General features: G+C 37.5%; 1 protein-coding gene across 4 annotated transcripts in view; it reads left to right on the top strand.

Moving 5' to 3' along the window:
- CEP70 (centrosomal protein 70) overlaps window positions 1-25,984 on the top strand; it is an 81,269-nt gene extending 55,285 nt beyond the window's left edge. Inside the window, exons 11-19 of one of the 4 annotated variants that reach the window (XM_013982061.2) lie at window positions 804-878; window positions 1,552-1,557; window positions 8,304-8,409; window positions 17,515-17,685; window positions 20,139-20,285; window positions 20,457-20,625; window positions 20,787-20,901; window positions 21,990-22,069; window positions 25,248-25,984. In XM_013982061.2, the coding sequence (XP_013837515.2) occupies window positions 804-878; window positions 1,552-1,557; window positions 8,304-8,409; window positions 17,515-17,685; window positions 20,139-20,285; window positions 20,457-20,625; window positions 20,787-20,901; window positions 21,990-22,069; window positions 25,248-25,309 (931 nt within the window). In that variant the 3' untranslated portion in view covers window positions 25,310-25,984. The remainder of the gene's footprint in view (window positions 1-803; window positions 879-1,551; window positions 1,558-8,303; window positions 8,410-17,514; window positions 17,686-20,138; window positions 20,286-20,456; window positions 20,626-20,786; window positions 20,902-21,989; window positions 22,070-25,247) is intronic. The other 3 variants (XM_003358572.5, XM_003358573.5, XM_013982062.2) reach the window with 3 other exon arrangements.

Genomic DNA, 27,595 nt, shown 5'->3' with positions numbered 1-27,595 from the left:
GACACTTTTTACATTCAACACGTATTTGTTGAATATGTATTTTAAGTTAGAAACAGTCTAAAGTTCTGTGTGCAATATATTATGTATACAATGACCAAATATATATATATAATGACCAAAACAAATACTTTGTTCTTTTAAAGCTTTTATTTTAATGGAGAGGAGACTGATTTATACAGTATAAACATTTATGTAAAGTTTAAAAACCTTTAAAGAACAGTGAATTTAGGATGGTAATTACCTGTGGTATGGGAAGGAGAGCAATGACAGTAATAAGAGACACAGACACATGGAGTTTCAAGTACATGTATAATGTTTTAGTTAAAAGAAACAATTTGAAACAAATTACTTTCAACTTTGATAAAGCTTGAGGAGTGGACAGACCACTGTTTTATTGTTCTCTCTTCTTGTCTGTATTTTTGAGATAACTCATTATAAAAGCAAGTAATAGATTAATAACAATAAAAATGTTTAGAAAGTTTTGAACAGGGAATACACAGAAGAAGAAATCAAATGGCCAATAAATACGTCATTAGTGGGAGTTCCTACTGTGGCACAGAGGGTTAAGGATCTGGCCTTGCTGCAGCTGTGGTGTAGGTCACAGCTCTGGCCTGGCAAGTCCCATAGGCCACAGGACGGCCACAAAGTAAGTAAATAAATAAATACCTTGTTAGCAGTCATGAAATATTTTAAGAATTTTTAAGCATATTTGTGACAAGTAGCAGGATATACTCTATTGTTTATTATTAAGCACATTTATAGTTAATAAATTGAATGCTTTCAACATGATTTATTTTCTACAGGCCCACACAGCATGAATTAAGACTTTATAAACAACAGGTGAAGAAGCTGGAGAAAGCTCTTAAGAAAAACATCAAGTAATTATAGTTTACTAAAGTTAAGAATTTATTAGTATTTTATATCTTATAATTTATTCTTATTACCTGTCAGCTTATGTCAAGGTGGCCTTGGCTTAAAATTAATAGGGGGAAAATAACATTAAAAAGGGACATTTCTGGTTCCATAGTTTTAAAAGTTTCTACTGTATTGGATTTTACTATATATTCATCTTAAATAAGAACAAGGGAAATTTAATTGCCTGATATAATAAAAGCCAAAGATTTTAATTAGAAAACTATCTTTGGAAGTCATGGAGGAATTCTAAGAGAATCAGTGAAATTAGTATTAGTCATGACCTGAATAATACATAGCCTTATCATACTTTAAAACTAAAGGTACCAGGGTGGATACAGTGAGCCATTCATATCCCCTACTTTTATCTTTTATGACTTTGAAAGGCACGTACTCAGAGGAGTTTACAAAAGTTGGTCCTCAAATAGTAATAGTATTTTCTGAAGATTAGCTATGTGTATTCTTTGATTTGAGGAAATGGGACTTGAAGCAGTGAGGTAAGCATTGGGATGAAATATTTTTAAAATGGCATGAGTTAATATGTGCATTAAATGTATTAAATCAGTTAAATTAGCATATGTTGATTGAATTTTCAGTGACAGCTATGTTTTTTCCTTCTTATGGCAACACATGCCACAGAGAAAGGTAAGTATTCTGGCCATCCAGGGATTTTTGAGTTCATAGTAGGGTAGGGAAACTAAAAAAAGAAAGAGAAGTGGAAGGTTCGAAAATGTTGCATTCATTCATTCAATTACTGTTTTTGTCCTTCCTCCTATTGCTTGACATTTTGGATAACTATAGTATCTCTTCTCTCTGCTTGGCATTCTGGATACCGAAATTACAGTGGTAAAAATGTCCCTGCTCTCAGGGAGGTTACATGAAGGGGGAAAGGCAATGAAAAAAGAAGATAATTGTGATATAGCATAAGTACCAAAGGTAAAATAGCATGAGAGTTGCTATTGTGTGAGTTTGGACAAGAGGTGGTGGTAACATGGTCAAAGGTGGCAGTAGTGGATGTGGTAAGAAGTGTTTGGGATGTTGGAGGACATGGTGTTATGATAGGACTTGGTGATGGATTTGGGGATATAGGCAGCTGAGGGGGTGGAAAAGTCAAGATGCCTAAATTTTAGGCCCGAATAACTAGGTAATTATTGGAGTGTTAACTGAGATAGGAAAATTGTTCACAAGCAACTCAGAAAAGGAGGATGTAAGGGAGTTAAAAAGTCAGAGGAGAAGGTGTAGGAGGGGGAAACTTCTCAGCCCTCTTAGGATATCTGGTTGGACCTGAAAAACTGACAAGGACAGATTAATGTGAGAAAAGTTTATAAATTTATTTAATCTAAGTTTTACATGACATGAGAAGAAATGAAGACTCAAAGAAACAGTTAAGCCTGAGCATTTTAATACTAGATTTGATGAAGAATGGAAAGTTTTGAGAAAATGTGATAGTACAAAAAGGTATAAGCTAAGGATAATAAACTGGGGAAAACTCGGATTCCTTTTGGTGCTCCTCTGTCTTCAGAGATAAAGATGCTTCTTTCCTCTGAGTACAGGAAGGGCTCCTGTCACGTGGTCTTACAGCCTACTTTAGGGGAGAAGAGGGAGGTCAGAGGCTCCTTCCTGCACCTGCCATTTCTCAAATTCTTTCAGTTTAAAATATTTCTTATGTCAAAGTGACATATTTTTAGAGTGGCATATCCTAATCCCCTTCAAAGGGATCTTATTGGCTTCAGTGTAAATGTGTCAGTGAAGATACACACATAAATACTTATTATATTCATAGAGATGTCTAGTCATTCCTCATTATTGACAGATTGTGTATTTGTGAATTTGCCTACCTACTAAAATTTGTTTTTAATCTCCAAATCATTAGTTGTGGCACTTTAATAATCATTCTTGGACATGCACAATACACTATTTCCAAGTGTTGAATAAGATCATGCTCTGCTCTCCTGTTTCAGCTTTCATAATGTAAACAGTCATTCTTGTTGTCATATGCCACTTTTATTTTTTCATTTTATGCTTTTTGTTGATGATTTCTCCAAGATGGTCCCTAAGCATAATGTTGAAGTGCTAGTGTTCTGCACATAAGAAGGCTGTGAGGTACCTTACAGAGAATATACATGTGTTAAAAAAACTTCATTTAGGGAGTTCTTATTGTGGCGCAGTATAAACGAATTATACCAGTATCCATGAGGATGTGGGTTCAATCCATGGCCTCACTCAGTGGGTTGTGGATCCAGCATTACCGTGAGTTAGGGTATAGGTTGCAGACACAGTTTGGATCCTGAGTTGCTGTGGCTGTGGTGTAGGCCAGCAGCTGCAGCTCCAATTCAACCCCTAGCCTGGGAACTTCCATATACCATGGATGAGGCCCTTAAAAAGCAAAAAGAAAAAAGAAAAAAAAGAAACTTCATTTAGGCATGTGATATGGTGCTGTTAGCCATAAGTCCAGTGTTAATGAAACAATGATATTAAATAAGATGTCTTAAAACATTATCACACATAAAACAAGGGTTATATGTTGATCAATTGAGGAAAATGTGACCAGAGGTGCACAGGAACCTGACCCTGTAGCAGTGGTTCAGTCTTTACTAATTCAGTGTATATGACCACTTTATAGAATATAACTATCATGAATAATGAGAATAATTAATGAATAATTGGCTGTATATATTTTTTATTGTTCAATTGGGCTCTGTGTTTTTTTTTTCTTGGGCCAGGGGTTGAATTGGAGCTGCAGCTGAGACCTCCACCATAGCTATGGCAACAGTGGATCTGAGCCAAATCTGCAGTGTACATCACAGCTTGTAGCAGTGCCATATACTTAAGCCACTGAGTGAGGCCAGGGATTGAACCCACATCCTCACAGAAAAAATGTTGGGTCCTTGATCCACTGAGCCACAGTGGGAACTCCTGGGCTTTGGTTTTTGGAGTGACTTTTCACTATTAGACTTTAAAATGTTGATTTAGAACCAATCCTTGATATATTTTTCTGCTGAATTTTGAAGACATTATTTTGTTTCGAAGAAATGATTTGTGTTTTTGGAAACTTACATTTGGAATTTATTTTTATTTATTTTTATTTTTTTTTATTATTATTTTTTTTGTCTTTTTGTCTTTTGTTGTTGTTGTTGTTGTTGCTATTTCTTGGGCCGCTCCCGCGGCATATGGAGGTTCCCAGGCTAGGGGTTGAATCGGAGCTGTAGCCACCGGCCTACGCCAGAGGCACAGCAACGCAGGATCCGAGCCGCAACCTACACCACAGCTCACGGCAACGCCGGATGGTTAACCCACTGAGCAAGGGCAGGGACCGAACCCGCAACTTCATGGTTCCTAGTCGGATTCGTTAACCACTGCGCCACGACGGGAACTCCTACATTTGGAATTTAGATGTAGAGCAAGTCTATCGTTAATTTGTTTTTAAGTTTGGAACTTTTGTAGTATTTTGATGTGAGACAGAGAATTAGGACTGTTAGATAACTTGCCCATATTGCACAGGTGGTACGTGGAAGATCTTGGAAAGAAATCAGAACCATACCCAAGCATTTGGACTCTCAAGTGCACACTCTTAACTACCACACTAATAATTAGAACCAAACAAAACACCCAGTGAAAAAAACTTTTTCAATATAATACTTTTCAAATTTTTATTTTCTGCAGAGGCAGAGGTAGAATATTTTTTTTCAAAGAACTACTGATGTTAGGGAAATAATCAAAGATAAAAATAAAATTCTGTCAACCCAGTGAGTCCTCTCCACATTCTAGGGAAAAAAAATTAACAGTTTTATGTAACAGTTGGAATAAACATCTAACTAGATTGCAGTGTTCATTAGAGTCAATCTGCTAAAGAGATTGAAAAGACAGAAAGAAACCTCACCCTTTGATATAAGATACAGTACATTACAGGCAGATACAGTCCATTACATACATGTTAATTGTCTTTTTCCAAAGGAAAAATAAAACTTTTTGTATCTTCATGACAAAGAGGAAGTTACAACTTAGAGTCAGGAGCCTAGGCTAAACTCCAACAGGGAAAAGGAGACAAGGCACCCTTGTCTCTGATGCCCACATTTCAGAGAGATAGTTCTAAGGCTCTCAAATCATTGCTAAGATATAAAATTGGCAGGAGGCTCACCTTCTTAGAGAAAGGATTTACAACTACAAGTTTTCCAAAGGAAATACTACAAGAAAAGGTCAGGAAAGTTTTTCCCTTTTATAAGCAGAGAAAATTAAATTTTTTCCTTCAAATCTGCAGTTACCTTTTCACTAACCAATCTTCAGTATCAAATGAGGCTATTAATTTAACATGGGAAAACCTCTTGTTTGAGTTAATATTACAAACAAGTTGGTTATAAAATTTTCTTGCTAGAAAATGATCCAGTAGGTCTGGCAGTGAAAGGTAACCAGTGGTACTACTCTTAATTCTGTTAAATTTTTCAGTACTATTTGTATTTTGCTAGAAGAAAACAAAATCAGAATATCATCACCCTAGTGTTGAGCTGACAGGAGTTGAGGTGGTTATTTAAGACAAATGAGGCAAACTGAAAAATAAACAATCAAGGCTTTATTTACTTACTGCAATAATATAAGGAAGAGACCAAAAAAGAAAAGGGCTAGCTAGCTCCTCGGTTTCCCATTTTTCCCCATGGAATGGCACCAGGCAGAGGTCAGTGATATGCTGCACAGATGACTCCTGTTGTTTCATGGGCCTAGGGGAAGGGCCAGAAGTGGAAAAATACTGAGTCAGAATGGAAGAAGAGTTTTAGTTAAGCCCTACTGCGCCCCCACGACTTATAGAGAACTCTGTAATGGGAGTCACCATGAGATGGAAAAGCTGAACAGACAGTTAAAAGTTGTGAAGTGTCTGTACGTAGAAACTTATCTTATGAAGATGGCTATAGAAAACAGGAGATATAACACAGTGTTTTAAGCTGGAAGTGCATTTTTCTGGATTTCCCAGATCCCACAAAGAAACACAGCTCTTGCTGCCGGCTACAAGGAATTGATATCTGCTAAGTATGTAAAGAATTCCTTAGCCATTTTAGGGGATTTTTATGGCTTTCAGGCTCTGCTTACTCCTCTGGAGACTACGAAATCACCCTGATATATTTCTCAGCACAGCATATTCTGTTCAGACACAAGTTTCTTAAACACCAATTGAATCATATACAATTGGAAAATAAGGGAATGATTAATAGTATAGAAATTGATATTATTTACATGCACTTTTTACTTAGGTATAAGGATTTAGAAGGGCAGTATACTATACTTTGGGGAGGGAGTAAGTTTTGCTTGTACACAGGCAATTGCCCTTTCAGTTCAGTTTCAAGAAAATTTAAAATGAGAAACTGCACCTAGGCGTCCCTTTCTGAGCCTCAGCATTAGACAGACTGTAGGCTGTGGGAAAGTTGCATTTCTTCCCCCACCTAAGTTAACCTTAGCTTCTTTGGCCAGGAGCTCTGCTTCCATCTTCATAGTCTTAGCATCCTCAAGCCAGCATTTCTGCTCTGTTGGATAAGAGTTTTGTAATAGTCAACCTCCAGAAATACTTAAACTAACTCACCTTCTGAAGCACCAATTATTATTTTTGTTACTTGGCTAGTTACAAATCTTTATCAGTTTTAAAATGGTCTGGTTTCTGATTTTACTTTTCTCCTGAACCCTGTTATTTTTTCATGAGTAATTTTATGGAATACAAAGGTTTTCAGGATATTATGCTATGGCAAATACTTACTGTGAGACTAGGTGATCTAAAGGTCAATTTCCCATGAGTCCTTAGTTTTTACAAATCTTCTACAAATTTAGAAAAGCAGTGGGGTTAAATAAATTAATACATGTGAAGTGCTTAGAAGAAGATTCTATAAATACTAATTATTATCATCACCAGGCTCCAAGTGTATGATGTTGTCATTATTAAATAAAAGTATCTCTTTATTCATTAGTTAATTGAATCACATTTCATTTCCTAGAGTGACTGTAGCTAGTACATGCAATGATATGTTTAAGTAACTATACTGGTAGCTATAATGTTAAATATCCATTGTATAATATTTATTAATCAGACTTGCATTTTCACCTGAATGAAAGAATAACTAACATTTAAATTCAGATGTATCAGTTTACTTGTAGTCCTATTAGAGAGTACATTGGCTTCTTTATGTCGCTTTTGTATACTAGGCTATATGCTCCTGGCAGTACCTCTAGGCAAAACTGTTAAGTATGTGAATATAGTAAATAGGTGGGAAGTCAAGTGGAAGATAGATTCTGAGGTCTTTGCATCTACTAGAGGAAGGAGGATGACCTTTTTTCTAGAGCTATTTTGTTTCTGGTATATGCTCACCAGAAAGCAGAGAAAGGCTTGATAGAAGATCAAGAGGAATACATGTGAGTGGAGGAGATAATTGTAGGGTAAGAGATGAGTTAAGAAGGGAGTTGGGAGGAATATTGGGTTAGGATTAACAGCATGGAAAAATTCAACTGCTAATCCAAGGAGATTATATTTAGTTCACAAAGAAGTGAGAAGCCTTTGTTTTTTTAGTAGGCAAATAACATGATTCCAGTATTGCTTTTCTGTTTTATAAATAACAAGTCAAGCTTATTAATGAGTCATGAAATCAGTTTAATGGGTTAGGGTTTCACAAGAAACTAGAAGGACAACTCAAATTTAAGATGGTTGATTTGAAGTGGGTTGAATAAGGGATTTCTTTCAAAGGCATGATGGGTAGGAGAGAAATGTCTACCACAGCTGACTTTAGAGATGTTTGGAGAAGGGCAAGCATTTGCTTCTAGGTGAATACGCCCATGTGTGTTAGGTTTCTGGGCAAAGAGACTCTCCCCCAGAGTTCTAGTAGCGACCTGGGAAATGAGTTTTCATGCCATCTTGCTTGGCCCAGGTATTATTGTTGTCTGCTCTTTGACACAAGTAGAGTATGAAGAAGGAAGGACCAAACTGCCTAGCTCTTGCTGCTGTAGTGCCCAAACCATTTGCCCTACCCATTGTTTCTTGCTCCCCTTATTAAAGCATCTAATCTTGGAGCACCTTGGAAGTTGCTTTCGTCTTTTACTATAGTTCTTTCCTCTTCTATTTTTTTGCAAGTGGTGGGGAATGGTTAGAACTTTGTTCATTAGTCAGATTCTTTTTTTTTCCAGGAATTCCATCTAATTTGTGTTGACTGAGAGGGACTTCTTGTTCTGTAGGGACAGTATGGCTTAAAATTAAAAAAAAAATTGTGTATGAGTATATGCATGTGTGTGCATGAACATACACACGTATGTGTAAAATGACATAAAGCTTTTGGGAGGGTAGCTGGATTACTGGCTCATTTTGTTATCTTAATCCAATGTCTGGTAAAAACATTTTGTTTTATCTTGGTATTTTCCCCCTTTAGATTACAAGATATTATCAGTCAAAAAAAGGCTGAGGACAAAGAGGAAAAAGATGAGCCCAGCAGAGATAAACAGCATCAGGCTCTAATGGACCAGAGATACTTTCAGGTATTGACAAAAAGACTGGTGTTTACAGTGAACTTCGGTTTCAATTATAGTGTAACAAATTATCATTTGGTAAGAAATACTAAAAAAAAAAAAAAGAAAAAGAAAGCAAAAGAAATACTTGTACCCTGTGTTTGTGTGCTTAGCCTGTCCTGTCTTGCCATGATATGCCTACTTGGCTAAAAGTTGTCTTACCCTTGAAAAGAGACTTAGGCCTAGTTCAGAGCAGGATGAGTAAGTCTATTTCTTAAGGTCCTTGTATGCTTTTTAAAATTTAGATATTTAGCTCATCTGAAATTTAATTTTGTGGTTGATGTGATATAGTGATATAACTCCTTGATTTATAGACCATTTATTATCAAATAAATGAGTAATTAAGCCTGGTAGTTTATTGACTGAACTGGGCCTGCAGTCATGTTTATTGGGCCCATGTAGGGTTTTTTAAACTTTGAATTAATTGCTAATTTTTTATTTAAGAAATTTTATTTAAGTCCTTATTTCTACTAGTTTTTCTTAAAAAAGCCAGGAAATCTGGCAACAGATTCTCATATAGTCATTATCATGCAGAATTAGGCTTTTTTCCTGCCACAGTCCCAACCCATCCTTGCTTCACCCATTTATGCTCTTTTTTTTTTGTCTTTTGTCTTTTGTTGTTGTTGCTGTTTCTTGGGCTGCTCCCGCGGCATATGGAGGTTCCCAGGCTAGGGGTTGAATCGGAGCTGTAGCCACCGGCCTATGCCAGAGCCACAGCAACTCGGGATCCGAGCCACGTCTGCAACCTACACCACAGCTCACAGCAACGCCGGATCGTCAACCCACTGAGCAAGGGCAGGGACCGAACCGCAACTTCATGGTTCCTAGTCGGATTCGTTAATCACTGCGCCACAAAGGGAACTTCTGAGTTTACAGTTTCTAATAGACCATTTTTTCTCTACTTTATTGAAACGAAACCTTTATCACGTACCATTTTCCCTTAGACACATAGGTTTTTTCCTTAGACTTTCGAGTGTCTTCCATTTCTGTACTAATTTCTATAGTTTTATAGTAGGTTTTAATGCATTTTAGGGTTACTATCTTGTTATTGTTCTTTTATTTATTTATTTAGTCTTTTTTGTCTTTTTAGGGCCACACCCACAGCATATAGAGGTTCCCAGGCTAGGGGTTGAATCGGGGCTGTAGCCACTGGCCTATTCCACAGCCATAGCAACGTCAGATCCAAGCCATGTCTGCAACCTACACCACAGCTCACAGCAATGCTGGATCCTTAACCTACTGAGCAAGGCCAGGGATAGAACCTGCATCCTCATGGATACTAGTCAGATTTGTTTGTGCTGAGCCATGATGGGAACTCTGTTACTGTTCTTTTAAAATATTTCCTTGGCTATATTTTTGGCACATTTATTCCTATGTATGAACAATTTGTCAAATTCAAAAGTAGATCCCATTGAGATGAACTGAAATGGAACAACTTTTTAGATCACTATTTGGAAAAATAACACATTTATAGTTTTGAGTCATCTCACTCAGAAATATATATAATTTCATTTGCGTCTTCCTTTTTGCTTTCATTGAAGTTTTATATATTTTTAAATTTAGCTCTTGCAAATTTTCTGTTTATTTCCTAGATTATCTAGTTATAACTTTAATTGCTACTGTGAATGGGGTCTTTTTTCCCATACATTTTCTTTCTTTTTTTTTTTTTTTTTTTGCTATTTCTTTGGGCCGCTCCTGCGGCATGTGGAGGTTCCCAGGCTAGGGGTCCAATCGGAGCTGTAGCCACCGGCCTACGCCAGAGCCACAGCAACGCGGGATCCGAGCCGCGTCTGCAACCCACACCACAGCTCACGGCAACGCCGGATCCTTAATCCACTGAGCAAGCGCAGGGACCGAACCCGCAACCTCATGGTTCCTAGTTGGATTCGTTAACCACTGCGCCACGACGGGAACTCCCCCATACATTTTCTAATTGATTATTGTTGGCTTTTCACATATCTCTGTGTGCATTTTATGTCTAGGCACCTTTATGAAAGCTGTCTTGTTTTAGATAACTCTCTTTTATCCAGTATCTAACTGAATTTCATTTTGTTTCTTAGGTTTACTTTGAGAGGCTTTGTTCTTTTTAATGGGGATTATACCATTCGTGGACATACCTGGTTTTTTTTTCCTGATGTCTTACTTTCAGTTTTCTGTTTACATGGTTTCTTGTTCTGTTCTTTTCTTTTCCTGACATTTGCTAGGTTTGAGATGTCCTTGCTCTTTTTTTCCTCAAGTACTTAGGACAGTCATCATCTTAATTCTTTCCTTTTCTTGTAATGATTGCCCTTACAAATGTATTTTTTTTACCCATACCAAGAGCTTGTTGAAAAAGAAAGGAAAAAAAATATTTTGTCTAGTACCTATAAACTCTTTCTAAATAAGATAAGATCTATATTATGAGCTTTCTTTTTTAAATTCTAGTCTCTCTGGAAATTATTTTTCCATTTGTTCATTTAAAAAAATATTTTTTTTCTTGGCCACACCCATGGGATGTGGCTGTTCCCCAGATCAGGGATGAAACCCATGCCACAGCAGCCACCTGAGCCACAACAGTGACAGTGCCCGATCTTTCACCTGCTGAGCAACAAGGGAACTCCCATTTATTCCTTGTTAATACATCTTTTGCTGCCAGTCAGCCGAGTATGGTTAAATCATAAAGGAGAATATACTCTGTTATCAATAATAATTCAGTGGAGGGGAATTAATTTTTCCATTAAAAGAATGTGTTTAAATATAAGAGAAGTGAAATGTTGAATGTTACATTCTTTTGAACTAAAAAAAAAGCTACGCAATAAACATCTTAAGTCATATTACCAGGAGACTGTGAGTTATAAGCTTGAAGTATGAGTAGGGACGAAGATTTAATATCAAAATAGTATCTTGTCTTTATACTTGTATAACTATTTATCATCTGGGCTTGATGGTGGAAAATAGGGAAATGGCTTTACTGTCTCTCTTTAAGCTGGCTGTTTTGGGTTTCCCTTTCCTCTCCTTGAATAATATATAGAACTCATAGCTTTAAGCAGGGGATTTATACAGACATATACATATATATATATGTTTACATTTTTGTCTTTTGTCTTTTTACGGCTATACCTGTGGCATATGGAGGTTCCCAGGCTAGGGGTTGAATCAGAGCTGCAGCTGCTGGCCTATGCCACAACCACAGCAATGCCAGATCCAAGCCATGTCTGCAACCTACACCATAGCTCACAGCAATGTTGGATCCTTAACCCACTGAGCAAGGCCAGGGATTGAACCCACGTCCTCCTGGATAATAGTAGGGTTTGTTAACCACTGAACCACGATGGGAACTCCAAGACACATACATATTAAGAGATTTAAAATTCAGCCCAGGCATTGATGATACTAAGGAATTATTATTTTTAATTTCATTTTTAATTGAAATATAGTTGTTTTACAACGTTATATTAGTTTCTGGTGTACAGCAAAGTGATACAGCTTTATACATATGTGTGTGTACTTTTTCATTATAGGTTATTATAAGATATTGAATCTAATTCCCTATGCAAAGTAGGACTTTGTTATTTTATATATTGTTATTTTATATATAGTTTGTATCTGCTAATCCCCAACTCCTGACTTATCTCTCCCTTTGGTAACCATAAGTTTGTTTTCTATGTCTGTGGGTCTATTTCTGTTTTGTAAACAAGTTCATTTGTATCATATTTTAGATTCCACATATAATTGATATCATAACATATTAGTCTTTTTCTGTCTGACTTACTTCACTTAGTATTTTTGCTTTATTTGGTTTGGTTTTGTCTTTTTTAGGACCACAGCCATGAAATACAGAAGTTCCCAGGTTAGGGGTTAAATCTGAGCTGTAGCTCCCAGCATATGCCACAGCCACAGTAATGCCAGATCTGAGCTGCATCTCTGACCTACACTGCAGCTTTACAGCCATGATGGATCCTTAACCCAAGGTCAAGGATTGAACCCACATTCTCATGGATGCTTGCCAGGTTCTTAACCTGCCGAACCACAGTGGGAACTCCTATGCTTCACTTAGTATGATAATCTCTAGTTCCATCCCCATGTCCAAATGGCATTATTTCATTATTTTTTATGGCTGAATAATATTCCAGATTGTGTGTATATGTGTTTGTGTGTACATATATATACATATATGTAAATATATATATATACAGCACATCTTCTTTATCCATTCCTCTGTTGATGGACTTTTAGGTTGCCTCCATGTCTTGGCTATTATAAATAGTGCTGCTATGAACTTGGGGTACATGTATCTTTTTGAATTAGAGTTTTCATCTTTTTCCAGATATTCCAGATATATCCCAGGAAGTGGGATTGCTGGACTGTATGGTAACTCTGTTTTTAGTTTAAGGAACCGCCGTACTATTTTGCATGGTGGCTGCACCAATTTACATTCCCAAAAACAATGTAGAAGGCTTTCCTTTCTCCACACCCTCTGTAGCATTTATTGTTTGTGAACTTTTTAATGATGGCTACTCTGACCAGTGTGAGGTGATACTTCATTGTAGTTTTGATTTTCATTTCACTAATAAGTAGCAATGTTGAACATCTCTTCATGTGCCTATTGGCCATCTGTGTGTCATCTTTGGAGCAATGTCTGTTTAGGTCTTCTGCCCATTTTTGTTTGGGTTGTTTGCTTTTTTGTTACTGAGTTGTATGAGCTGTTTGTATATTTTGGAAATTAAGCCCCTGTTGGTTGCATTGTTTGCAAATATTTTCTCCCAGTACATAGGTTGTCTTTTTGTTTTGTTTATGGTTTTCTTTGCTGTGGAAAAAAAAAGCTTATAAATTTGATGAGGTCACATTTGTTTATTTTTTTGCTTTTATTTCTTTTGTCTTCGTATAGCTTTGAAGACTGACCTGAGAAATTAAAATTAATCATCTACTGAGGGATCTGAATGTATCTTTATGTATCAACTTATCTAGGCCAGAAGATGCCCAGATATTTGATTAAACATTGTTCTGGGTGTGTCTGCGAGGGTGTTTCTGGATGAGATTAACATTTAACCTTTGAATTGGTAGACTTGGTAAAGCAGATTGCCCTCCCTACCATGAATGGGCCTCATCCAATCAGTTGAAGGCCTGAGTTCAACAAAAAGGCAGAGGAAGAAGGAACTTTTTCCCTGCTTAACTTCCTTTGATCTGGGACATCAGTTTTGTTCCTTGCCTTCAAATGTTGAACTGAACCATTCGCTCTTTCTGGGTCTCCAGGATTGCTGATTGCAGATCTCGAGACTTAGCAGCTTCCATAGTTGCGTGAGCCAATTCCTTATAATAAATACACTCACATATTCACATACAAGCATACTGTTGGTTCTCTTTCTCTGGAGAACACTGACAGGTATAGTATTTATTGTTTATATTTTTATTTTCTGTATGTTTCAACATTTTCTTGATGAACAATTGGGAGAAAAAGCCGTTTAAATCTCAATCAAAACTTCAGTCTTGGAGTTGCTGTTGAGGCGCGGCAGAAACGAAACCAACTAGGAACCATGAGGTTGGAGGTTCAATCCCTGGCCTCGCTCAGTGGGTTAAAGGATCTGGCATTGCTGTGGCTGTGGCGTAGGCTGGCGGCTACAGCTCCAATTGACCCCTAGCCTGGGAACCTCCATATGCCACGGATGCAGCCCTAACAAGACAAAAAGACAAAAACCCCAAAAAACAAAAAAACTTCAGTCTCTCATCTAGTATAAAGCTCCTACCTATGCTTACTTTATCTCATGCCTGACCTATACTTCTCCAAATAAGCAGTGTGGCAAGGGAATGTGGTCTGTTTCTTTATTTTTACTTCTCCCCTTCTCTTCTAGTCTTCTGCTGTATCTGGCTTCTTCTGAGTTGGCAGTTAGGGTGAATGTTGAGTGAGAACAGAGAGCAGAATGGTAGGATCTTTCTTTCTTTTTTTTTGGTCTTTTTGCCTTTTCTAGAGCCGCTCCTGCAGCATATGGAGGTTCCCAGGCTAGGGGTCGAATTGGAGCTGCAGCCTCTGGCCTACACCACAGCCACAGCAACAAGGGATCGGAGCTGCATCTGCAACCTACACCACAGCTCACAGCAACGCTGGATCCTTAACCCACTGAGCAAGGCCAGAGATCAGACCTGCCATGTCATGGTTCCTAGTCGGATTCGTTAACCACTGCGCCACCACGGGAACTCCTGGTAGGATCTTTCTTGACTGGTCCTGCCATAGTCTAGCATTGGTGCCCTTTGTGTGGTTGATGACCAAATACTACCTGTTTTTCTCTTTCATGAAATGAGTGTGCATGTGTGTGTGTGCACACGTACGTGTGCACTTATTTCCTCCCTACCAACTAGGGACCTTGGCAATGTACCATTCATTCTGTGGGTCATATATTTTGCAACTGATATCTTACAGATCCCTTTCCTCCTCTTATTCAGATAACACTCTCCTAGGCTCCTCCAGCCATAGATAGTTTTTTTTCCTTCGTGAAAGCAAAGCTTGACTGCCTTATAAAATGTCCGCTAGTTCACAAGGTATTTTCTGACCCTACCATAATGTAAAAGGGCAGACTTCTCATGTTGCTGCCTCTTCTCCTGCTCTGTTCCATCTTTGTCTTTATATGTGTATTTATTTTTACTGTGTAACAAACCCTCCTAAAACTTAGTGACTTAAAATAACAACCCTTTAATATTACTGTGCTTGGGCAGTTCTGTTGATTGTGGCTGGACTCCCTCATGCATCTGCCATCAGATACAAATCAGCCAAGTGACTCTGGAGTTGGATGAATATCAGAGTGATTGGGATGACAGGGCCATGTGTCTTTGACCATTCACCATCTAGCCTGGGCTCGTCCATGTGGCAGCAGAGCTAATGTGAGAGAGTAGAAGTAATCAAGGCCCTTTGAATCTTGGGCTTCAAGCTGGCATATCATTGCTTCCTTTTCTATTGGCCAATGCAAGACCCAAGATCACCCCAGATTCAAGGAGTAGAAAATAGATTCTACTTCCCTTTCTCCCTTCCTCCCTCCTTCCTCCTCCCTCCCTTCCCCCTTCCTTCCTTCCTTTTTTTTTCCCAATTGAGGCCACAGCATGCAGAAGTTACTGGGCCAGGAGTTGAACCTGCCACAGCTGTATCTAAAGCCACATCAGTGACAATATCAGATCCTTAACCTCCTGAATCACGAGGAAACTCCTAGACTCTACTTCTTTATGGGAGAACCAACAGAAATAATTGTAATAATTTTTGCAAACAATCAACTACAAAGTATGAATAGATACTCTAGACATATATGTAATCTCCCTTGGTTCACCACCACCTTCATATGATAGAAATGTGCTATGAACTTCTGAAGCTCAGCTAATATCAGCTCCCTGATCTCTTTTAGGAGTTCTACTACCCTCCTTAGATGTAAGGCATGAGGAGAAGGAATACCTGTTTTTATTAATAATTTAACAGAGGAGGATTAATGTTTTTTTCCATTAAAATGGTATTCAAAGTATAGTTTAACCATAATAGAAGTGATACACTGAAATGCTTCTTTTTTTTTTTTTTTTTTTTTTGCTTTTTAGGGCCATACCCGTGGCATTTGCAAGTTCCCAGGCTAGGGGTTGAATCAGAGCTACAGCTGCTGGCCTATGCAACAGTCACAGCAATGTGGGCTCTGAGCCGTGTCTGTGACCTACATCACAGCTCACAGAAACGCCAGATCCTTAACCCACTGAAGGAGGCCTGGGATCGAACCCACATCCTCATGGATACTAGTCAGATTCGCTTCTGCTGTGCCACAGTGGAAACTCCCAAAATGTATGTTCTAAACTAAACAATAACAAAACATCTTGTAAAAAAGCATCAGAAATCAAATTCTCAGGGAACCTGTAGCTTTCTATAGGGAGAAAAGAAAAATGACACAACATTTTTCACTCACTTGTTCTATACAGCCCTTTGAAAGACACTTGTCTTGGTGAATCCTGTCCAGTGATAGGCTGGTCACTATCCAGGATCGGTTGGATCATCTGTTAGCAAGATTTGCATGATGGTTCTCTTTAGAATGTATTGGGAGTTTCGGGTGTGGCACAGCAGAAACAAATCTGACTAGGAACCGTGAGGTTGCAGGTTCGATCCCTGGCCTTGCTCAGTGGGTTAAGGATCCAGCATTGCCATGAGCTGTGGTGTAGGTTGCACATGAGGCTCAGATCTAGCATTGCTGTGGCTGTGGCGTAGGCTGGAGGCTACAGCTCCAATTCGACCCCTAGCCTGGGAACCTCCATATGCTGCAGGTGTGGCCCTAAAAAGCAAAAAAAAAGAATGTGTTGGACTTTCGTTCATTGTCCCTTCTTTGAACTTTAACTGCATCTATGAAACAACAGGAAATGCCAGTTAACATCTGATTTAGCTTAAATGTAAGGAAAGAGGGAAATGTGGGACTCTAGCTAGGGCTGTCTGGATGATTATTCTTCCTTATGAGGATTGAAATAGGCCATTCATAATGACTTTCAAATCTAAATCACTTAAAAATACATTTTTGGATGTTCTCACTGTGGTGCAGTGGGTTAAGGATCCAGCATTGTCTCTGAAGTGGTGCGGGTTTGATCCCTGGCACAGTGGGTTAAGGATCATGTGTTGCCACACCTGTGGCTTAGGTTGCAGCTGCAACCCAGATTCAGTCCCAGGCCCAGGAACTTCCATATGCTGTGGGTGTGGCCAAAAAAGAACAAAAACACTTTTTTTTTTTTTTCTTCTGTGAAGTTGGTGGTTCTTGCCCCCCTTGCCCGGCCTTACCCATGGCATGAGGAAGTTCCCCAGAGATCAAACCTGGGCCACAGCAGCAACCCAAGCCACTGCAGTGACAATGCTGGATCCTTAACCCTCTGTGCCACATGGAAACTCCCAAGTCTGTGGTTCTTATTTAAGCATGTTGATGATTGTATTTTCAAAACATTACTTGTGTCAGTCTTAACTAAAGACCGTCTTAATGCCTAAAATTAACTCAGAAAATGATGTTTCATTTATAAAGTAAAACTCTCCTTTAACGCATGTCACTTTGTTAGGACCATGATAAACATTTCAACTAAAAACACTTGCTTTTTTTTTTAAAGGTATTGAGTAGTATCAATTCAATAATTCACAATCCAAGAGCTCCAGTAACAATTTATAAACAGAGCAAAGGTGGAGCCCAACATTTTAGTAAAGATATTGTTCAAGATTGTGGATTTGAGCATCTTGTTCCTATCATAGAAATGTGGGCAGATCAACTGACTTCCTTAAAGGTAAGGGGTTGAATATTCTTTACATGCTTTGAAAATCTCTTGAAGTCTATGGGCTTCATTAATAGGACTAGCCTTAATTTTTTGTTTGCTTATTAAAAAGGCTTAGTTTATCTCAAACTTGAATCTTGCTACTTATTCATCTTTGCCTCCTATAAAGTTCTACCAAACAAGACATTTTTTAGGCCTATTGCCATGTTGAAAATCTGTAGTGGATCCACTTTGTATTTCTTTCTTTTTTTTTTTTTTTTTTTTGTCTTTTTGCCTTTTCTGGGACCGCTCCCACGGCATATGGAGGTTCTCAGGCTAGGGGTCTAATTGGAGCTGTAGCTGCCGGCCTACACCAGAGCCACAGCAACGCAGGATCTGAGCTGCGTCTGTGACCTACACCACAGCTCAGGGCAACGCCAGATCCTTAACCCACTGAGCAAGGCCAGGTATTGAACCCGCAACCTCATGGTTCCTAGTTGGGTTCGTTAACCACTGCACCAAGATGGGAACTCCCCACTTTGTATTTCTAGGCCTTTCCCAGTTCTCCCTCCATCTCCCTCTCTTTGGTATCCCTGTACTACAGATTCTCCTGGCTCTTAGTCCTCTTCACATATGATATCTTATCCTTTATTTCATTTTATTTGAGAATGTTTTCTCTCTCTTCATATTTTAAATTATTTTCCTTCTCTCAAAACTGAGCTTATCTCCACCTCTATATGTTCTCTAGAGCAGATATCTACTATTACGTATACTGTCTATCCATGGAAGATTAACATTTCTTCACTTTACAGAGATATTCTGTATTCTTGATTGTATAACTAGGTTTTTTTTTTCCAGTTTTTGTTAAGTAGTTCATGGATAGGTTAATTGATAAAGGCAGCAGCATTTAATTTCTGCTTATTTAAGTAAAAATATTTTGATATATTGAATCAAATATATTAAAATTAATGTCACCTGTTTCTTGTTACTTATTTTTTTGGCTGCTCCTGTGGCATACAAACATTCCCAGACTTCCATAGCTTCTCAGGTTGTGGCCAGGTATCAAACCTGGTCCACAGCTGTAACCAGAGCCATAGCAGTGACAACACTAGATCCTTAACCCACCAAGCCACAAGGGAACTCCTCTTTTTACTTTTTAAAATGTGGCTACTAGACAATATTACTGTGACATACATTTCTTTTGGACAAAATTGTTCTAAAGGACCAAACAGTGTACCATGTGCATAGTAGATGCTCTATAAATATTTATTGATTGTCTATTCTTAGACTTCCACACTTTTAGGAGCCTTGCTTGTGCAGTTTTAAATAGGACAAAATGGCTAGGCCAAGAAAACTAAGTAGGCTGTCATGAAGATTAAGTAGAATTATTTTAGGCCTCCTCTTGAATTAAAAACTTTCCTGGAGATACATGGATGGATCTTGAAAATATTATCCTAAGTGAAAGAAGCCAGTCACAAAAGGCCACTTACTGTATGATTCTATTTTTTTTTTTTTAAGTAAAATCCTCAGAATAGGTAAATCCATAGAAACAGAAGTAGATTAGTCGTTACCCAGGGGCTGGGAACAGAAGAGAATAGCTGCTCATGGATACAGGGTTTTTTCTCTTTTTTTTTTTGGAGTGATGGAAATGTTCCAGAATTAGTTACTGGTGATGGTTGCACATCTCTGTAAATAAGTAAAAACTGCTGAATTGAACCCTTAAAGAGGATGAATTTTATGGTATGTGAATTACATCTCAATTAATCTGTTATTTAAAAAAAATCAAGGACATGGGTATTCCCACTGTGGTGCAGTGGGTTAATGATCCAGCCTGTCTCTGTGGCATTGCCGGTTCAATCTCCAGCTTAGAGCAGTGGGTTAAGGATACATCATTGCCACAGCTGTAGTGCAGGCTGAAATGTGGCTTGGATTTGATCCCTGGCCTGGGAGCATCCATAGGCCATGGGTGCATCCAAAAAAGGGAAAAATAAATAAATAAATATCGAGCACAGAATAGAAAGCATAAGCTTATTTTTTGTCAATAATTCAGAATAATTAAATATCTGCTACTAATAAATAACATGTAATTGCTTTAAGCATCTGGATTCTAAACTGGTAATGGTGGAGTTCCTGCTGTGGTGTAATGGGTTGAGAATTTGACTGCAGCAGCTCAGGTCGGTGCAGAAATGTGAGTTCAATCCCTGGCCTGGTGCAGTGGGTCAGAGGAGCTGGTGCTGCCAGAGCTGCCATGTAGGCTGCAGCTATGGCTTGGATTCAGTCCTTGGCTCAGGAACGTCTCTATGCCACAGGTGCAGCCATCTAAACAAAACAAAACAAAACAAGACAAACCTGGTAATGGTACTTAAAAAACAACAACAACTGATGATGGTTTATATATATAAAACCTGCCTGGATAATTATATTTCATTAGTGTTATTATGGAAACTTTAAAAATCAATAATAGCATATCTTTTTTTTTTATGAAGGATTTGTATAAGTCCTTGAAAATACTATCAGCAGAACTGATGCCTTGGCATAATTTAAAGAAGCAGGATGAAAATGAAGGTATCAAAGTTGAAGATCTGTTGTTTATGGTAGATACCATGTTAGAAGAACTTGAAAATAAAGAAAAGGTAAAACTTATATAAATGTTCACATTTTAATGTACTGTTATCTTGGAAACTGATAATAATGAGAAAGATACTCTATTAGACCTCTGTTTCTCTTTTTAAAGTTTTTATTAAAGATTTGGAATAATTTAAAGATGTAAGCTATCTTTCTTTTTTTTCTTCTCTTTTGGGCAGGACAGTAATATGCCAGACTTTCAAATTTTGCAAGCAATTGTTTCTCACTTCCAAAAATTATTTGATGTGCCTTCTTTAACTGGAGTGTATCCAAGAATGAATGAAGTTTATACTAGGCTTGGAGAAATGAACAATGCTGTGAGAAACCTCCAAGAACTCTTAGAACTAGGTGATGACCTTTTGTCATTCTTGGCCCCCTAAGAATTATTATTAATAAATCAAGAAAAAGTAGGTTAAAAAATTGAGGCTATTTGAAGCATAAAATATTTGATTTAATGATTTTAAAAATTCTTTTTAAAAATATTCTATCCTTTTATTTCTCTTTTGCAGATAGTTCATCCTCATTGTGTGTACTGGTGAGCACAGTTGGAAAATTGTGTAGGCTGATTAATGAAGATGTGACTGAAAAGGTTATGCAGGTATTGGGACCTGAAGACCTCCAAAGGTATTTATTTAAAAAAAAGGTTGCAAAATATCCAGAATATTTGGAGTGGTGAAATTAAAAACTTCATAAATTATTTACCTTTCCTTTTGGAGCAGCATTTTTTAAGTAACTTGACAATCTAAAATAATCTCAAGACCTTTGTGATGGGGGGAATGTCAGGTGTTTTCAAGATAAAAATAGATTCTAGGGCCTGTAAGTTTACATTGGGTGGGTCAGGACTCCAGCATTATTGCTATAAGCTTGTTCCCAAGGGAAATTTTATATATATATATGGAGAAATTCAAACCTTGTTAGCAACTTCATGAGCACAGAATATATGAGCAAGTCCAATTTTTAGTACATTACCGTAATTTTTAGTACATTAATAAAAACTTTAAAAAGAGAAACAGAGGTCTAATAGAGTATCTGTGAATAATCACAAACAGTATGTGTATTATTTGATTAGAAGAAGTAGGGATTAAGGATTTTTTTTTTAAAGCTAGGCATCTCTAATTTAAAACCTGATTTAAAAAAAATAATAAAACATTATAGCTCTACTCTTCCTCTGCCTCCTCCCCGAGATTCTATACTGCAGCATATGGGAAGGGAATGCATACATATAACACTTATTACAAACATGCTGCATATTTTCCACAAAGAGCCCTTACCAAATCTGAAACTTGAATTTTCTGATACTTGATGCTTTTTAAAGGAACTGTTGGTCTTTTTCTCCTTCCTGCGATTTTGCTTATTACTGATACTTATTCTTAATATTTAATAGAATATTGGATATAAAAGCCAGTTATTTTTAGAAAATATTATAAAAGCATGGTCTCTTAAGAATCCTCAAGCCAAATAGAAAGTTCCTATATTAGAAATGTTGTATAGATTTAACGTTGGAACAGATAATTACACTGATAATAGAAATTTTTTAGAAAATTGTTACTAGATGAACAAAGAGCTCAAAAAGGAAGGATTGCAGTAAATGATCATTAAACTTATATTTAAATTAGCAGGACACTTTCTTTTCATCTTGAAATGTTCTATGTTCAATCTGATGCAAGAACCCTAAGAAAATTCAGTGTAAACTGTGCATTTTTTTTTTTAAGCATTATCAACAAATTGGAAGAACATGAGGAATTTTTCCCAGCATTTCAGGCATTTACTAATGATCTTCTTGAAATCTTAGGTAAGCTTGGTGGTGGTGGTTAAATTTTGAGTCTCAAGATGTCAGTGGGTTTAAAGAAAGAGTATTTCTTAGTCACTGGATTAGTGTTTTACCTAGAGTGGTAGAAAGTGCCCGGAAACCACTAACAGTTCTGGAAACAAACTTCTAACTTGCAGTTTAAGTTGGTTGGGGTTAGTTTACAAAACAGAGAAGTACATAATCCTTTAAAGAGCTGGAGGCTGCCTTCGTTTTAGGACTTAAATAAGAAATGGCCTTACCCCGGCTAGGTGCAATTTAACCCTGAATCTGTCATTGCCTAATGAGAAATGTACACAGAATTTATGATCTTGGAAGCTATGTGGGGTTTTTTTTGCTTCTTCCTCCTCCTCCTTTTTCTTCTTCTTCTTTTTTTTTTTTTGTCTTTTTTTGCCATTTCTTGGGCCGCTCCCTTGGCATATGGAGGTTCCCAGGCTAGGGGTCAAATCGGAGCTATAGTCACCCAGCCTACACCAGAGCCACAGCAACACAGGATCCGAGCCGAGCATCTGCAACCTTCACCACAGCTCAGGGCAACGCCGGATCCTTAACCCACTGAGCAAGGCCAGGGATCAAACCGCAGCCTCATGGTTCCTAGTCGGATTCATTAACCACTGCACCACGACGGGAACTCCCTACCTTGTTTTTTAAATATACAAATTAACTTTTCTTCTCTGGTAATGAAAAGTAATATAAAGTAAATATCTGTAGAGAGGAGGAGATAAATTTATAAATCTGTAGAAGGAAAGAGATACATTTACACTCTTGGTCAGGTTGAGGGCTTTATTAATAGTAATATCTCTTAAAGGGGAAAAAAGGTAATTTGCTTAGGAATCATAGGCAAAATAGAGACCGAGGTCCTTACTTTAAATGTGGTTATATATGACTAACGGTAATTTATCTTACTGTTAAGACTTCTTTTTTTAAAAAAAAAGTTTAAATTGATTTATTCATTAATGAATTCAGGTTTTTCTTTTTCTTTTGAATAGCCCATTTGAAATTGAAAGTTTTGGAGTTCCCTTTATGGCTCATTGGTAACGAACCCAACTAGTATCCATGAGGATGCGGGTTCAATCCCTGACCCTACTCAGTGGGTTAAGGATCTGGCCTTGAGCTGCTGTGTAGGTCACAGATGTAGCTTGGATCTGGCATTGCTGTAGCTGTGGCGTAGGCTGGCAGCTCCGATTTGACCCCTAGCCTCAGAACTTCCATATGCTATGTGTGTGATCCTAAGAGGAAAAAAAAAAAAAAAGAAATTGGAAGTTTTTTTTTTTTTTAAGAATGTTTCCTTGACTTACAAGATTAAATTAGAAGAGGAGATGAGGTTTAGTAGAAGATAAAGAAATGAGTACATTAAAATTTGGTAAGAGGATGAATAAATGAAATAAGTATCTGACTGGAGTATGTAGCCAGGTTGAACATAAATTTTTGTGGCCAATTTTATGTAGACTGAAAGCGAGAGAGACAGTGGGTGAATATGTTTTAGCTATGCTGATATATTTGAAAAGATCATGCAAGGGACAATGTAATTTGAAAGTTTAACTTGAGATGTGAAATTGTAGAAATGTGTTGCCTTGTATCTCAAAGAGCCTTGTTTCATGCAGTAATGTGATTTTACTTGCTTTAGAGTAGCAACTAACTTAATGTGTTTCTTGTCATTAATGAATATTTTAATAGGTATGCTGGTAACACTTATTTCAGCATCTTTCTGTAGAAACTTTGTCTCAGATAAGATTCTGAGCAAGGTTCATGTGGAATCATTTGCTTCAATGTAGATAGTTCATCTACACTATCCACCAGATAACTCTGTATATTGGTCACAGTTGAAATTCTGGAGTAAATATTTTATTTAACATTGGAAAGATAAATCTGTTTTGGCAACCATGGCTATTTTTATTATTACTAGATGTCATATTAAGCATCTAGAACTCCAGAGTGGTGTTCAGATATAGAGAAGGACTTTCTTTTTTCTCATGTAAGTGGTATGATCAGCTGAGAAAATTCTCGTATCAGACAAGATCCTTCTCTGTGAGGTTCATTTATAAGGCAGATTTCTCATTTAGTGAAAAAACAGGTGTGATTTTTAGAATAGAGGTCAGGAAATAACATGATCTCGTACCTTACCACAATATACAGTGTGAACCAAATTCTCTGTTGTAGTTTTGTTTATATTTTTTTCCTTTCCTATATTTTTATGCTTTATAAGTAGATTCAGATAGGAATTCTGACTGAAGTCAGGAGCTTAAACAGCATGGGTCGTGTGTTTAGGCTAGAGGAAGAACAACCAAAATCCAGCTAAACACAGAGGAAGAGAGATAGAATCTAAGGAAGCATGTTTTTATGTTAAAGAATTGAGTTTACGAACGGTGACCTAGCAGAATAATCTAGAAAAAAGTAGGTGAGCATTTGGAGAACCTGCCACAGAGACTTACCTTAAGTAGGGCTGGAGTCTGGATAAAGAGAGGAAGGACCTTCCTTCCTCAGTGGTCAGAAGCTTTTGGACAGTGATTTCTAACATAGTCTGGTTGGAAGAAGATAGTTTTAGGAAGAGAAATCAAATTCAGAAAGAACCCGAACTATCTGGTAAGCTGGACGAGGCTAAGCTCTATGATACATTGCATCTGAGATCTGTACTCTGAGACACTTCACACCTTACATTAGGTAGATAGGTTTCATCCTAAAAAGTAGACCTAAGAGCTATCCTACTAAGGTGAAATCTTTGTCAGAAGTAGGATAGGACTGTGTTCCAAGAGGAGAAATCCCTGCATCTTTAGATGGGGGCTCAGGAGAGAGATGGCGTCTGTTGGGGATTTCACCATGTGGGCTCACCCATGTAATTAGAGAGGCAGTAGCGTAATATCATAAATGTGGCTAGTAGGATCTGTTAATAAGAGCACATTGCTAATATCAGAGTCAGAGGGTGCTTTTGTAGGTATGTGGTAGCTTTTACAAATAGGTGCCCTGTGAAGAAGCATCTGTACCTGAATTAGTGATACTGCTATCAACACTACTGGAGAAAAATTTCACATTCATGAAAGCACTAGTGTTGTTGCCTTTGTGTTTGAGGTTTACCTTTGCATAGAGATTTTCATTTCATCTAAGCCTAACACTGGATAAAGCTACTTTTATTATTCTTGTTTTTTTTTTTTTTTTTTTGTTACAGAAATTGATGACTTGGATGCCATTGTACCTGCAGTAAGGAAATTAAAAATACTTTCATACTGAAAACAAATCAAATCATTTTACTGTGTAAATTGCATTCTTAACATTCCAAGTATTTTATAAGGTTGATCTTACTTTCAGACAAGGGTTATAAAATGTATTTACTCTCAGAATTCACCCCCTTGTTTGGATTGGATCCTTCTTCATCCATACAATTTTTAACTCTGAGATTCTTTTATAGGAAACAGTAGCTAAGTTTAAGTAGTAAATTAACTTTAGATCCTTTAATCATTCCTTAAGCAATTCTTCAGTGCTTACAATTTAAGATTGTTTTAAAGTACAGTGTGTGAATAAGAGAGAAACTCAGGGAGTGATAGTGCAAGTATAGAAAGGTTGCATTTAAGTTCTGAGATTAGTAATCTTTTTGGTTCTGGGAGCAAGGAATGCCAATGGCTCTCTGTAGTCCAGCCAGCAGGAAGCTATTGCTTTCCTGGAAAGGAAATGGCACTTTTTATTTAGATATCTCTCATAACACTTGCCCTTTCAGAGCAGAAGGAAGAAAAGGAAGAAGGAAAAAGTGTTTGATTGTGTTAGGGTAGGAAATGAATTATGAGATAAAATAGATGAGTAGGTAGAAGTCTCTCATTAAAAAAGTATCTTTTTTGCTATCTTGATGTGATGTACTTTTTATAAAGGCATGAGATCTTAAATAAAATTTTTGTAAAGAATTTCCAAGCATAAGTGTTCTCAGTGATTTATTTGTATTCTTCACAAATGAGTCATGTTCTCTTACTAGGCTGAGACCTCCTTGGGCAACGTGTTCACCCTTGATGCATTTTTCATAAGAATAGTTTTCCTGTTGCTTTCTACTTACTCTCTATTCTCAATATTCATTCTGATTTTTTTTCTTTCTATCTTTTTAGGACCACGCCCATGGCATATGGAAGTTCCTGGTTAGGGGTCGAATCAGAGATGTAGCTGCTGGCCTGTATCGCTGCCACAGCAACATAGCATCAGAATTGCTGGCCTACACCACAGCCACAGCAACATAGGATCGGAGTTGAGTCTGCAACCTACACCACAGCTCCCCACACTGCTGGATCCTTAACCCACTGAGCGAGGCCAAGTTTTGAACCCATGTCCTCATGCATACTAGTTGGATTACTGCTGAGCCACGACAGGAACTCCCATTCTGATTTTCTTAAAGGTCAAGTGTTCTGCTTCACATCCATGAGAACAGACCTCTGGGTTACTGCCATTTCCTCACGTTTTACCCCCACTTTTATAAGTAGCAAGCCTAGGAAGACTTCTCCCTTCTTCCTTATTCTTATTCATTGTCTTGTAGACTATTGTAAATAATTTCTAGGAAGCAGCATAGTGGAATGTCAGTAAATAAGATCCAGATCCTAAGTATGGTGACCTTTGAGGGATAAGACATAAGGTAGTATCTTAAGTTCCTTCTAGATGATTTAAAATTGTTTTATTTGCCTGCAATTACATTTCTGAACACTAGCCTACAATTTATGAAAGAACCTGTGTCTTTGAGGGTTGGTTAGAAAAAGTTTTGCATATTCAATTATATAAATACTCTTAGTTGATTAGATTATTCCAAGAAATTATTATGAGCCAGTTTGGAAATCCAACAGTTTTTGAAAGGAAGAAATACAATTTTTTAAAATTGAAGTATAGTTGATTTACAGTATTGTTTCTGGTGTACAGAAAATTGGTTCAGTTATACATATGTACATATTATTTTTCATATTCTTTTCTTTTCTTTTTTTTTGTCTTTTTGCCTTTTCTAGGGCCGCTCCTGCGGCATATGGAGGTTCCCAGGCTAGGGGTCAAATTGGAGCTGTAGTCACCCAGCCTACGCCAGAGCCATAGCAACACGGGATCCGAGCTGCGTCTGCAACCTACACCACAGCTCAGGGCAACGCTGGATCCTTAACCCCCTGAGCAAGGCCAGGGACCGAACCCGCAACCTCATGGTTCCCAGTCAGATTTGTTAACCACTGCGCCACAATGGTAACTCCTCATATTCTTTTCCATTATGGTTTATTATAGGACATTGTATATAGTTCCCTGTGCTATACAGTAGACCTTGTTTATCTATTTTATATATTGTAGTTTGTCTCTGCTAATCCCAAACTCCCCGATTTATCCCTCCCCGATTCTCTTTCCCCTTTGGTAAGCATAAGTTTTTTTTTTTTAATTTTACTGAAGTATCGTTGATTTGCAATGTTGTGTTAATTTCTGCTATACAGCAAAGTTAATCAGTTATAATATATATGTTATTTTTCATATTCTTTTCCATTATGGTTTATTACAGAACATTGAATGTAATTCCCT

The sequence above is a fragment of the Sus scrofa genome, chromosome 13 (assembly GCF_000003025.6).
Source record: "Sus scrofa isolate TJ Tabasco breed Duroc chromosome 13, Sscrofa11.1, whole genome shotgun sequence".
Lineage (NCBI taxonomy): Eukaryota > Metazoa > Chordata > Mammalia > Artiodactyla > Suidae > Sus > Sus scrofa.
The sequence above is the reverse complement of the archived record's forward strand: the minus strand, read 5'-3'. Positions and strand labels throughout refer to the sequence as shown.